At 43.0% G+C, this 14,549-nt stretch overlaps 1 protein-coding gene and 1 pseudogene across 1 annotated transcript in view; both read right to left on the bottom strand.

The window, feature by feature from the left end:
- Nucleotides 1-4,514: 4,514 nt before the first annotated feature.
- On the bottom strand, nt 4,515-4,914 carry LOC134447541 (histone H3-like; annotated as a pseudogene).
- Nucleotides 4,915-11,046: 6,132 nt separating this feature from the next.
- LOC134445753 (unconventional myosin-XV-like) overlaps nt 11,047-14,549 on the bottom strand; it is a 10,304-nt gene continuing 6,801 nt past the window's right edge. Inside the window, exon 7 of the mRNA XM_063194818.1 lies at nt 11,047-11,148. Within this exon, the coding sequence (XP_063050888.1) occupies nt 11,047-11,148 (102 nt within the window). The remainder of the gene's footprint in view (nt 11,149-14,549) is intronic.

The raw sequence follows: 14,549 nt of genomic DNA, 5'->3' as shown, positions 1-14,549 counted from the left end.
AAAAAAATCAACTGGTGCTGAACAAGTAGAACTGGAAATTCCTTTGAGCAGATCAGAAATGAAAGCTATACTTAGGGCAGTCATGGGTGAGCGGTTAGGGTGTCAGACTTGCATCCCAGAGGTTGCCGGTTCGACTCCCGACCCGCCAGGTTGGTGGGGGGAGTAATCAACCAGTGCTCTCCCCCATCCTCCTCCATGACTGAGGTACCCTGAGCATGGTACCGTTCCACCGCACTGCTCCCCATGGGGCGCCACTGAGGGCTGCCCCCTTGCACGGGTGAGGCATAAATGCAATTTCGTTGTGTGCAGTGTGCAGTGCTCACTTGTGTGCTGTGGAGTGCTGTGTCACAATGACAATGGGAGTTGGAGTTTCCCAATGGACTTTCACTTTCACATTCACTATACTTAAAGTGTACCTCCGGGATTTTGGACACCAGACCTCATTTCCGAGTCAGCCAGGGTGTAAACAATGTGTCCAGAACGTTTTTTCACATTCCATGCAGTCCTTGTGAATTCTCATGTCCATGTTGCTAAGCTAGCGCAAGTGAACGGCAATTGGTAGCCTGCCCCCAAAAATAGTCTTATCCAGTTGCAACAACATTCAAAACAACCCCATTATTATGCCAGACTGCAAGTGTAAATACTTGTCTTGATAGAATGAAGTTTGAAATTAAACCAACATTGCAATCATGTTTGATCACCATCAGCAATTTGTGTTCCCTGATTTGAAAGCTTGACAGCCGCGGAGTGATATTCCTAGTACAAATCCTAGCTTCGTTTGACGCATCCATAACTTTTCCATAGAGCGAACTCCAACATCTTTGAAGTTTGTAAAACTGAACGGTTTTCCTCTCTCCCTGACCTCGCTCGCAAACATCAAGAGTAATGCTTTCTGTCTGACTTTGTCAACCTTTCGTAACATTGAAACATATGCCATAACAATGTTTGGTTGTTACTAGATGACCCGTGTGTCTACACAGCATGTTGGCGAACAGAACGCACACTCTTCTCCCTTTCATCCTCCCATTCCATCTCGTCTCAAAAAACATTCCATGTAATAATAACTAGAGCTACGAGTGACATATTTCACAATGTCAAGCCAGATCACATAGCGTTGCGTAATGTATGAGTCCATACGGCAAATCATTTCTAATGCTATTTGTTATAGCAATTACACAAAATAACAGTAAAGCATTACAACATGCAAATCCAAAAAGTTTGCAAAAGTGAACGTTATTCCCCTCTCCCTGACCTCGCTCGCAAACACCAAGAGTAATGCTTTCTGTCCGACTTTGTCAACCTTTCGTAACATTGAATATGCCATGACAATGTTTGGTTGTTACTAGATGACCCGTGTGTCTACAGAGCATTAGATGTTGGCGAACAGAACAGTGCACCCATCTCTTCTAAATCCCTTTCATCCTTCCATTCCATCTCGTCTCAAAAAACATTCCATGTAGGCCTAATAACAACTAGAGTTACGAGTGACATATTCCACAATGTCAAGCCAGATCACATAGCGTTGCGTAACTTATGAATCCATAGGAATACGGCAAGTCATGTCTAATGCCATTTGTCACAGCAATTACACAAAATAACAGTAAAGCATTACAACATGCCAATCCAAAAGGGTAACTTCTAGCCCAAGTTTTGGCTAACGTAGGCGAAGCCATTATACCACTGGGCTACCATCATAGAAGCAGAAAGCATCAACAAACCTGTTCTTCGGAGACTGTTGGTGCGTGCCACAAAATGTAGATCTGGGAATGCGGTTGGCACCGCGGACACTTTTAGAGTTTTCCGTGTAGGTATTAGACTTCGAGAAGAACTTTGTGAAGTCGTCAGGACTGAAATGGTCACTGCAAAGCACCGGGGTAGCCTACGGAGCGTCTCCATCGGTGTGTTGATGTAGCCCTGCAGCAGCCAGGAGCCAGAGTTTGGTTCTTTCAACATCTTTCACTGGAAACCAATGGAAACTTGCCGATACCCATCTGTGGGCTTTATTATTGCAGTTGGTATATACACACTGATGTACCATGGTGCGATGTCGTTGGGTTTTAATCCACTATTCGATCCGAAAGCAGTTGTAGAACTAGCCTTGATTTGCAATGTCTCTTGCGGCTTCCTGAAGTGGGTGGGTGGGCTACATCACACCTGAAGAGAGCAAAGTAAAATTCCGCCGACCCCGAGAAAATAGTCTCTCAACATGGCAAAATCCACGCAGTGCAAGGTTGGTTTCTTTTCAAACTTCATTCTACTAAGACAAACATTTACACTTGCAGTATGGCATAATAACGGTTTTGTTTTGAATGTTGTTTAAACGGGATAAGACTATTTTTGGGGGCAGGCTACCAATTGCCGTTCATTTGCGCTAGCTTAGCAACATGGATATGAGAATTCACAAGGACTGCATGGAATGTGAAAAAAACGTTCTGGACACATTGTTTACACCCTGGCTGACTCGGAAATTAGGTCTGGTGTCCAAAATCCCGGAGGTACACTTTAAAGAAAACATAAATACACTGTGGCAGGATCGGTGGGATCAAGAAGGAAAAGGAAGACACTTGTACAGTTTACAGAAAAAGATGGGCGTTAGGTGGGATGGGGAACTGAAACGTAGAGATGAGGTGTGGATCACCAGGCTTAGAATTGGCCATACAGCTTTGAACAGTGGGTTGCATTTTGCAGAGGTGTCAGTTCCGGATCCAGAAAGTAAAAACCCTGCCACAGTTTCCTTCCAACACAGGTGACTCTAATAAGCAGCTGGTCAACCTGCCTTGAGTGCTCAATTATCAGGTGATTCGGAGATGGTTGGAACCAATTTGTGGCAGGGTTTTTACTTTCTGAACCCTAGGATTGACACCCCTGGCATTTTGTAGGAAAGCGTCAGACAGGAGCCTGTATATACTGTGGAGAAAGGGAGGGAGTTGAGCATGTTTTATTACAATGTACAGAATACTCTCAGGCAAGGGAAAAGATGCAGAGGGCCATTAAGGCACCTATTTATTTGAGCACTCTACTCAGTACACCTTATATTCAGACAGCAGCAATAATCAAATATTTAGCAGAAACTGGACTAGGCTATAGAATCTGACCTTTTCTTTTCTTTTTTTTTCTCATTCTAATCTTTATTTCTGTTTCCTGTTCTATACTCTAGTTATATTTCTCTCTGTCCCTGTCTCTTTCAAGGATCAAGCTTTAGGTAGTCCCTAGCATAGTGGATCACACCTCAGCCCGGTTGGTGGCGGTAGTGCACTCAGTTTTCAAGCCGCCATTAAAAACCACAGAAGAATAATAAGAAGAAGAACTCTTCCTCACTTCTGAAAGATTGGCAAGGGGTAAGCTGTGTTATTTTTCCTCCGTGTCACAAACTATTTAATGGTGTTTCTGTACTTTAATTTCTCAGTTTTTTTTACTGATCTTTGATGGGAAGATATTCTGTAACGGTTGTGTGGATATTTTCGTTGCCATTTTCGCTCAATATATGCAAATTAGCGCTATTAATGTCCGCGATAGTTATGAAGTTAACAGGTGCTAACTAGACTATTGTGTCACAGGAATGCCGTTTGCTTCGACCCCTTAGAGTGTGCTTCATTGTGTCCGCCCTGTCTGTTGTCAATGTATGAAAGAGATCCCTGTTGTATTTTTGGCGATGAACATTGTGTTTTCTTTTGGTTTTGAATGTGTAAACTATACAATCTAAGTGCCTTGGTTTTTCTATTACACTGTAAACAGTAGCCTGTTTAGCTGCTGTAGTATTGTCTCACTTCTGGAAGATTGGCAAGGGGAATGCCGTTTGCTTCGACCCCTTGCAGTGTGCTTCATTGTGTCCGCCCTGTCTGTTGTTTCAGATTGGGAGTAAATAAATGCTATTGGATCGAGACCCCTCATCTCTCCTGCCTCTTCAATCATCCAAGGACTGTTCAATTTTGTTATTTTAATTTATTATATGGTGTGACGTCATCGTTCGAATGCTCCATTCATTTCAATGGGGCTCCCCAACGTTCGCACGTCTGTTATTTTTCGATAACGGACGGGTTGGTCTATATCAGACCGCTGTCAATGGCAACAAGACTTTTCACTGCTAAAGCGACTTTTCAACAAGACTCTAATCAGCTGCTGTGATAGACAACACCTGTTGTCCTGGCTACCTAGCTGTTGCCTAGCGGTGTTCCACAACGGCACTGTTTTGTTTTGCGCAGCAACAATCTTTTGACATGAAAAGCTATAATAAACTTAACATTAAATAGGCCTAAAGAAATGTCCCCGCCATGTGTGAATCATTTAAGTATATCCATATAATAAGCGGAAATAATAATCTAAAGATAATAATAATCTAAAGATTCTCTCTGTCGTGCTGCTATTCCACGGTAGCGACCTTCTCGCCGAACGTTAACCCTTACGTAATGGTCGGTTCATGTCTGTTACATAAACTTTATTTTTGGTCTCTATGTTTGTGTGTGTGTGTGTGTGTGTGTGTGGAGTGACACAGGGGGCGACTTGTGTTATGCACTTTATGCACGCTCTCCACGGATACGACGAGCCAGCTGGATGTCCTTGGGCATGATGGTCACTCTCTTGGCGTGGATGGCGCACAGGTTGGTGTCCTCGAACAGACCAACCAGGTAAGCCTCGCTAGCCTCCTGCAGAGCCATGACAGCAGAGCTCTGGAAGCGCAGGTCGGTCTTGAAATCCTGAGCGATTTCCCTGACCAGACGCTGGAAGGGCAGCTTGCGGATCAGCAGCTCAGTGGATTTCTGGTAGCGACGGATCTCCCTCAGAGCCACTGTTCCTAGCCTGTAGCGGTGAGGCTTCTTCACGCCACCGGTAGCCGGTGCGCTTTTACATGGCGAGCTGCTTCCTCGGGGCCTTGCCTCCGGTAGACTTGCAGGCGGTCTGCTTGGTTCTTGCCATCGTGCAGATAATCTGTACTGAGTGGTAATGCACTCCCTCGTCCAGACCACGGGTTTTATACACTCCATGTTCACGCGGAGGCAGGCAAAGCGACCGCTCTCTCCTTGAACCCCCCCACACACACACACACCCATACACACAACATCCGGTAGGCGCGTAATGTCACCATTCATAGCCTACTTTTCAAGTGCGACTACACATTTTTCGCACAACACCATACTAAGCTCTAAAAAGTCATACTATTCCCTTTATTCTGATATTCGAGTAACTTTACTGCAGGCATTCAATACACAATATTAACTTGCCTTCATTTTGAAGAAAAAAATAGGTTTAACTCTGAATTGATTCGGCCTCAATAGCCTAAGATAATTTGTTACTGAAAGGCCTTTTCACATGATGAAGGAGGTCTTATTTAAACCATTCCAGTCTTAACTTTTTTGGACAAAATTAAGCCTAGTTATGCATTTCGCCTTTGTGGGCCTACAGCAGACAAGTTGGTGCATTTGATTAAGGCCGGTCAGTATTGGAATGTAAGACTAGGCGACATAATCTGCATCTCATCCTCTCAGGGTTCCCACGGGTCATGGAATTTCTGGAATATCATGGAATTTCATAAAAGTTTTTCCAGTCATGGAAAGTCATGGCATTTTACCATTTTGCATGCATAGTCATGGAATATCATGGAATTTTCTTAGTGGTTGTGTAAAAGCAGAAACTTTTTTGTTTGGTGTATAACACTGTTTCTTACTGGTTATACTACAACGCTTCACCAACATTCTACAATGCAGTGAGCCCACTGAAGCCTCGCGATGGCTCGCCGTCGGCTCTAGGGGTGAAGATAATCTTCAGTTTTCACACTTTTTAATGTCTTTTCTTTTTATGGAAGTGGTCATGGAAATTCAGTTTTTTGGGTCTGGAAAGTCATGGAAAATCATGGAATTTTATATCTGAATTAGAAGCCTGTCCTCTTAACAGCAATAACATATAAGTAAGCAATTTTTGTAATGACTCGTCAATCATTCAATATTAGATTTAGGGATGCAGTCGACCACTACATAGCCTACTATAACTTCTACTAAAACATTGGAATGAGAGCTCGTATGAAAGGTTGGGTGGCTCTGTGCATTTCTTTGGTAGATTTCTATAACAAAGGGAACATTGAAAGTAATTTGTTTACCCGTGCAAAGCAGGTCATATTATCTTCTAATTATCGTGGACCCATATTTTTGTCATAACAACGTTTATTGAGCTCTATTCATGACACTCAGATTGCTCACTTATAACATCAGCCTACATGCATTTATTTGGCAGATCTCTACTCTAATAGGCATACGAATGAAAATAGTGAAAGTAGATTTAATATATTTATGAAAATCACTGACAAAATAACTTATTTGATGTGAGTGCAATATTGTAGTGATATTGTATAGTCTACTCTTAGCCTATATAAAAGGGTTCCTGGTACAAACATGATAAGTGCATCTGTAGCAGAGACGTGCGGTCAGGGTAGGCAGGGTAGGCAGTGCCTACCCTGGGATAAATGTCTTAAAAATAAAAACTAACACCTGTTTTAAAAAATATTCTTCAGAGTTCGAGTAATCGCACGAAGCAAAGCGCTCAGGCTTGGGCAGGTTGCCGTGGCTACGCGCAGTCCCGGCTGGTAGCAGAGACAAGCTGCTGGTAGCCTGTGAAAGCAGAGCTTTCGAATGCCAGCCAGGCAGCCCGGTAAGGCTCGCTTTTCCTCTGCCTAGCCTGCCTTCAGTGCTGTCAATGTAGAAGTTTGCGCATGCGTATTAAGTTGTCTCATAGCTTGTCAATGGGACTAAAAGCAGAGCCTTTAGTCTGTGGCGGGAGTATGTGAGCCAATCACAGCGCCCAAAATGAAAAATTGTTACAATTCAGGTGTAATAACTATGCAATAGCCCAGCGAAGACACTCTGCATTCATTAGCACTCTATCGAAGACTTTGGAAGTGAAATATCGGCAGCTATGTCAACAATTGCACATCTGAAGTGTTTTAGCAAGCTGGATTACCAGCAGAAGTTGCTCACCATCAATCGAGGTAGGCCAACACCTCCTCTTCGCGATTTATATCAGCGCAAGGGGCAGAAAATAGTAAGTACATTCCATCAGGAATGGTATGAGAGAAAAGAGTGGCTCTGCGGGTGTGATGTTAGCAACCGTCTGTTCTGCTTCCCTTGCTTGCTGTTCTCAACACAGCTAGCAAGGCAAGGCTTGTTCAAACTCTAGCCGTACAGAAAACATGGCATGCAGTCTTTGGCGTTTTGCCTTTATTGCAAAAAAAGCCGAGAAGTAGCAAGAAAGATGGTTCAGATGACAGGCAATAGCTGAGCCGTTTGCAATCGCTGCATTGTGGAAATATTCAACATCAGATGGGTAGCAGCTTCAAGTAGTTTGAACACACTGGGACAAAATATCTTCATCATGTCAACCACCCCGGGCTTTTAATGGAACTAACTTGCATGGAAAACATTCTCGTGATTCTGCTTTAAGGTAAGATTCATATAATTATTAAGCTGTGGGTAGCCTTTTAACATGAACATGCTCAAGTTTGTCGTGGTGCCTTTTGTTGATGGGTCAGGGAGGTGTTGACATTGAAGATTGGTTGTGCTGTGGACACGAATAGACTGTGTGTGTGTTATTATGGACGCGAGATTGTTTTTTGAGCGTACGACATGACTTCATTTTCCTAATTTATTATGATGATGACTTAATACGCGATGCGTGAGGTGTGGGGAGCCTGTTAGCAAGTTGACGTGCAGCTGTGTTCTTTTGAAGTGCACGGTGTACGAGATCAACGTGGGGGCGGTGGGGCTCGCTCGAGTGACTGGGATGGGTGCTCACGCACTCAAAAATTGACTTGATTTGAAACACCTTGCACAACCGTTGCTAAAGTGTTTGAGAATACAATCACGCACAAGAATGAGTCTCAGAAGTGTTTTCGTTGGTTTAGTCGATGTACCAGTATTTACTGTCTGAATGCACGGCTCATGTTTGTTGAGTTCGCAACCAACCCGCCCCCTTGCCAACTTTCCTTCTTGTCTGTGAGTGTTTGATTAGCAGCACAAAATGCGTCAATGAAGCAGGAGCTGTTACCTAGGTTGATTGATTGCTAAATGTAAATCGTTTCCCCTCACATGCTATGGTGTGATTCACAGTTGGTGAACTAGACATTTTATCTTCTAAACAAAGTAGGCTACACTGCCACCCTGCATCCATGTGAAACACCCTGGCATTTGCAACAGAATAAACAGAAGAGGAGCAAAGGCAACTGCTAAAGCCAAAAGTTAAAGCTTTTCCCCCAAAATGCTGTGATGTTGTAGCTTTCTAAATTATTGTAAAATGTAGGCCTACAGGTCCTTAAATGTGTACAAAGTAGGCTATGGGTCCTTGAGCTACCAATTTGTCAATTTGGCAATTCTAGCTGGCCTTTTCAAGAAATTGAAATTATGCATTTTCACTTATTGTTTCAGATGTAAGGTCTACTGACACAATGTCCAAATGTCTAATAGTTTAGCCTATTTACTTATTTAGTTATTAGAGCTGTGGTGGCTAAGCACTGATGGCATTTTATATTATAGCCTACTTTATATTTACAGTATTTAGAGAAACATAGGTCTACTAATTTGTTGCACATTAAAGACCTTATCAGCATACTAGGTGAATAGGCCATCCAAGCCATACCTTGTGGCATAAGGCCTCTCTCACACTCACACTCACACACACACACACACACACACACAAACACACACACCATGTTACATTTCAGATCTGCATGAAAGGGGGTACTATTTGTTCAAAGTTTTTAGTCTTTTATAAACGTTTCTAGCTGATAGTGACTCTCCAGATTTGGTTAAAATGCAGGAAATTGCATCTAAGAAATACATTTTTTTCTGGGGGAGGACCCCCAGACCCCGCGCTAAAAAATACACAAAAAATATTTATTTTCTATATTTACTGCCTACCCTACCATACCCCTCACTGCACGTCACTGATCTGTAGGGCCTACATCTAACAACACAGATGTTCAAGCGCCACACAAAAGCATTCATAGTATTATAGCATGGTATTATATTAATAGCTCTTATAGCTTTTTTTTTTTTTTTTTTTTACATTTTTCAATGCTACACCCAATATACCCAATAAGTGTAGTGAAAGAACAAAAATTGACATTAAGTTTATGTGAAAGACGAATTCAATCAAGTAGGCTATATAACAAGCCAATAGTTTAAACTTGTAAAATTAATAAATAAATAAATAATAAATACACAAACAAAACCAGAAAGTTGGAGAATTCAATGGAGGTTTATTTGCACAGATTCAGTTAGAGACATGTAGACAACAACAGAGGAGACATTACTACAATATTCCAATGCTAAACACGCACAAACGCACACGCACACGCACAGAGTTTAGCAGATATTACTATGACTAGAATGCATCAGTTCATCATAGTAAGGCCTATAAACTCAGATCCCGCTTACATGTACTTCATATAGATCTTTTTGGGAATGAATACTTTTCTTTACACATAAACTTAGTTTTACTTTAGCTCAATAGTTTTAAGTGAAATATTTTAAAAGCATATCTTAAACAACAAATGTGTATTAAAAAAAAGAGAATATATTTGCGGGTAAATAGTCAATTCCATGGCAAATGATTTGTGTTGATGTAACAATTTATATTTTTTTATCTGCATGTCGTGTGAACAGGGTGTAGACATGATTATGGATTAAAAAAAGTATAAAATATCTGCAAACTTGTACAAAGGCTTCATACTCTCTCTCTCTCTATCTCTCTCTCTCTCTCTCTCTCTCTCTCTCTCCACACACACAGTTTTAATGAAATAGTATAGACACGGACACCTTTGGCCACTGTGTGTGTGCGTGTGTGTGTGTGTCTTTGGTCTGACCCTGAGATTGTATAGATTCCAACGTGTAAAGGTTTTCAGCATCATCAAAGTCATTGTTATAGGAGGTCCTTGCACTGGTAGCCATATTGGCAATGCCTTCTTCATACTGTTGTTGTACAGTACAAACAGTCCCTCTCATGTCTTTGGACGATTTCGCTCTCCTACCATTAAAAAAAAGAAACTCGTCTGGGGAGCTGTGTTGTAGTCCAATAACATGCCATACCAAATATGGTCAAACTTGACCACGGGGACCCTGGTTCAAATCCAGCCAGAGTGATTTCCCAACCTCACCCCATCTCTCTCTCTCTCCCTCTAGATTCCTCTCTCCATCTTCAGTGCTTCACTCTTTTTAAAATTACGGATGAGAAGCCTGAAAATATCTTTTTTTTTTCAAGTCTCTGGTATTGTGCCGAAGGTATAGTTTTTGAATGTATTATTTTTTTTTAAATATGAGTCTCTGTACAGTGTTCAGCTAGGTGAGATGAGAGATGCAATGGCCCAGTGTTTCTCAACCATTTTTTAGGCGAGGCACCCTTTAGTTTCAACTCATGAAAATTTTTGAGGCACCCCAAACCAACAAGCCGTAATATGACATGGCATCCGATACCACAAAAGCTTAGAAAAGTAACACATTTGGAGACGTCACACGACCTACGTTCGAAGTTACAGCTGACTGGGGCGACCTATATTTACTTTATTGTGCGTAAATGGCAGATGAATGATTCCACTGACTAGCATTATCTATTTAGACGAATATGTATTATATTACATAATTTATTTATCAGCCACGTTTCCACGGCACCCCTGAGGGAGGACCATGGCATCGCAGGGTGCCCCAGCACCCCTGTTGAGAAACACTGCAATGGCCTATAGCGTGCTGCTATATAGTTTGGACTGGTGCGAACGCCAACCCTTGGCTCCACCGCTTCACTCTATGGTGCTGTGCCAGATGTCGTTTCATATGCTATATCATAGTCTGGCTTTCCAGGAGCAGTGTTGCCAGATTGGGCTGTTTCCCGCCCAATTGGGCTGCTTAGGATGCCTGTGTGCGGGTAAAAATGGCATTTACCAGTGAAACCCGCCCATTTTTTGCCATAGAAATCAATAGAATTGGGCGGGATTTTGAGCTTCTAGGTAGATTTTGAGCATTTTTTGGGCTGGAAGTCATCAGCCTCATCTGGCAACCCTGTCCAGGAGCATTAGAGTAGCGTGATTTCGCTGGGCGGCAGAGTCAGCCTCTTCTCGCGGACTGACAGTAGGTTCTCCACGTGCATGGCAATGACCCGACACAGCTCCAGGCCCTGGGAACAAAGAAAACACACACACACACACACACACACACACACACACACACACACACACACACACACACACACACACACACACACACAGACGCACAAGCAATGTAATTACAAATGGCACAGTTACAGAAGTGTGTGTGTGTGTGTACCTGTTCCAGTTGTAGTTGTAGTTGTGTGACCCTCTGTGTGTTAAGATCTCCGATTAGAATGTCCACGTAGGGGTAGCTGTGTGTGTGTGTGTGTGTGTGTGTGTGTGTGTGTGTGTGTGTGTGTGTGTGTGTGTGTGTGTGTGTGTGTACCTGTTCCAGTTGTAGTTGTGTGACCCTCTGTGTGTTGAGGTCTCCTATTAGGATGTCCACGTAGGGGTAGCTGTGTGTGTGTGTGTGTGTGTGTGTGTGTGTGTATGTGTCTGTGTGTGTGTACCCTGTTCCAGTTGTAGTTGTGTGACCCTCTGTGTGTTGAGGTCTCCTATTAGGATGTCCACGTAGGGGTAGCTGTGTGTGTGTGTGTGTGTGTGTGTGTGTGTGTGTGTGTGTGTGTGTGTGTGTGTGTGTGTGTGTGTGTGTGTGTGTGTGTGTGTGTGTGTGTGTGTGTGTGTACCTGTTCCAGTTGTAGTTGTGTGACCTTCTGTGTGATGAGATCTCCTATGAGGATGTCCACGTAGGGGTAGCTGTGTGTGTATGTGTGTGTGTGTGTGTGTGTGTGTGTGTGTGTCAGAGACGTGCGGTCAGGGTAGGCAGGGTAGGCAGTGCCTACCCTGGGATAAATGTCTTAAAAATAAAAACTAACACGTGTTTTAAAAAATATTCTTCAGAGTTCACATACACAACAATAACATTGATTCAGCATAAATTATGAGCTGTTTAAAGTACAGTATACGCAGGACAACGATCAAAAACCTAAGTAATCGCACGAAGCAAAGCGCTCAGGCTTGGGCAGGTTGCCGTGGCAACGCGCAGTCCCGGCTGGTAGCAGAGACAGGCTGCAGAGCTTTCGAATGCCAGGCAGGCAGCTCGGTAAGGCTCGCTTTTCCTCTGCCTAGCCTGCCTTCAATGCTGTCAATGTAGAAGTTTGCGCATGCGTATTAAGTTGTCACATAGCTTGTCAATGGGACTAAAAGCAGAGCCTTTAGTCTGTGGCGGGAGTATGTGAGCCAATCACAGCGCCCAAAATGCAAAATTGTTACAATTCAGGTAGTAGCCAATTTCTGCACTACAGGCAGCTATGATAGCAACAACTAGCAACGCAAGGCTTGTTCAAATCTCTAACCGTATCGGAAAGAAAACATGGCAGTCTTTGGCTTTTTGTCTTTATTATTTTTAAAAATGCCGAGAAGTAGCAAGAAAGACGGTTCAAGTGACAGACAGATGAGCCGTTTGCAATCGCTGCATTGTGGAAATATTCAACATCAGATGGGTAGCAGCTTCAAGTAGTTTGAATACACTGGGACAAAATGTCTTCATCATGTCAACCACCCCGGGTTTTTAATGGAACTAGCTTGCATGAAAAACACAGCCTACTTGTGATTCTGCTTTAAGGTAAGATTCATCTAATTATTATGCTGTGGGTAGCCTTTTAACATGAACATGCAAGTTTTTTCGTGGTGCCTTTTGTTGTCACTTGTTTGTCAGGGTGTTGACATTGAAGATTGGTTGTGCGGTGGTGGACATGAATAGACCGTGTGTGTGTGTTATTATTGACGTGAGATTGTTTTTTGAGCGTACGACATGACTTCATTTCCCTAATTTATTATGATGATGACTACGCGATGCGTGAGTTGTGTGGAGCCTGTTAGCAAGTGCAGCTGCGTTCTTTTGAAGTGCGCGGTGTGCGAGATCAACGTGGAACAGGACGATTGACTGGGGATGGTTTCTCGGAGTGCTTCCGCACTCACAAATTGACTTAATTTGAAACACCTTGCACAACCGTAGCTGAAGTGTTTGAGAATACTATCACGCACAAGAATGAGTCTCAGAAGTGGTTTCGTTGGTTTACTCGATAGGCCTACTGTCTGAATGCACGGGTCATGTTTGCAAGCAACCCGCCCTGTAGCAACCCAATGTAAGTAGGCTGCCGGATGTGAGTGCCCGGATATCCGCCCGAGTATTTACGTCTATTTTACCTCAGCTACTCGCGTTCGGTCGTGTATTTACGACAGTTTAACCTCAGCTACTTGATTTCGGTCCGATTTGAGTCTGACTGAAGATGGAAGGGACATAGCCTAGGTGCCGTGCGTAAAGAGCCCACAGCACATCGCCGTTTCGGCGACACCAGAGAGTTCCTTGATCTCCCAATCAAAATAATAGGCCCTGTGACATCAAAATAATAATAAAAAAGTATACAATGAAATTATAACTTAAAACCGAATTGATTTGGGTGTGAAAATTAAACTGTCTCAACCGGGCACCCAAAGGGAATCCATCAAAAGATAACGGCGTTACTTTCTCGTCGGCATTATTTTGTGTTTATCCAGGAGGACTGAGCTGAAAACTGCAGCAGTCACCTTGCACAGTTCTAGCTGCTCTGAAGCACTTGCGTGTCTAAGCAAATCATCCCGCCCATTCGCAATGTTAAATAAAAAGTTTTGCACAAGGCTATAGTCTAAAATAGACACTGGAATAGCCCGTTTCGGAAGGCATTAAAGTCACGAGTTTACCCAGTCTAAATGTAGCTAGCACCCGGGAAGTTTTACTCCTTACATTAGTGAAACAGGATATCCAACAAGTTAAAAGAATATCTGGGCATAACATTTAAAAGTGTCAGTGCAGAATTAAACTGGGCGCTGAATATAAATATTGGAGCCATTCTCCCTCCGTGTCTAGATACAGTCAGAGGCGCGCGCGCGCTCTTATTTCTGTATTATAGGCTATGAAAATATCCTAAAACGGTCACAACATCAGAGGACCTTCGTGGTGGAGGATACTTGCGGCGGGGGCCGAGACCGAGTTGTTAAGGGACACTCTTAATATTATTGAAGGGACAGACCATGCTCGATACTTTACCCGGTCTAAATGTAGCCCTCGAAAAGTTATGCCGCATAGGCCTATTGTGCAGATTGATGCCAAGAACACGTGAAACTAGGCACATTGGAGACTAGAGCCTATAATTTAGACATAGCCTATTCATTTGATTGTGCTACGTAAACTTAAAAGTGTCAGTACAGAATCAAGCCGGACGCTGAAATATTGGAGCCAGTAACTTCGTGTCCGGTGGATATTGTGCAGACGTGTGCGCACAACTAATTTCTCTCCCATATCTTTGCTAATCAAGCCTCCGATCTCCAAAAAGACACGGGCACTCAGGATAACCGTTTACACGAGCTGTTTAAATAATGTGATGCACGTTCTTCATGACATGGCATGGTTTGGCCACCCTAAATTCAACATGACTGCATTCGCACA

The sequence above is a fragment of the Engraulis encrasicolus genome, chromosome 1 (genome assembly GCF_034702125.1).
Source record: "Engraulis encrasicolus isolate BLACKSEA-1 chromosome 1, IST_EnEncr_1.0, whole genome shotgun sequence".
Lineage (NCBI taxonomy): Eukaryota > Metazoa > Chordata > Actinopteri > Clupeiformes > Engraulidae > Engraulis > Engraulis encrasicolus.
The sequence above is the reverse complement of the archived record's forward strand: the minus strand, read 5'-3'. Positions and strand labels throughout refer to the sequence as shown.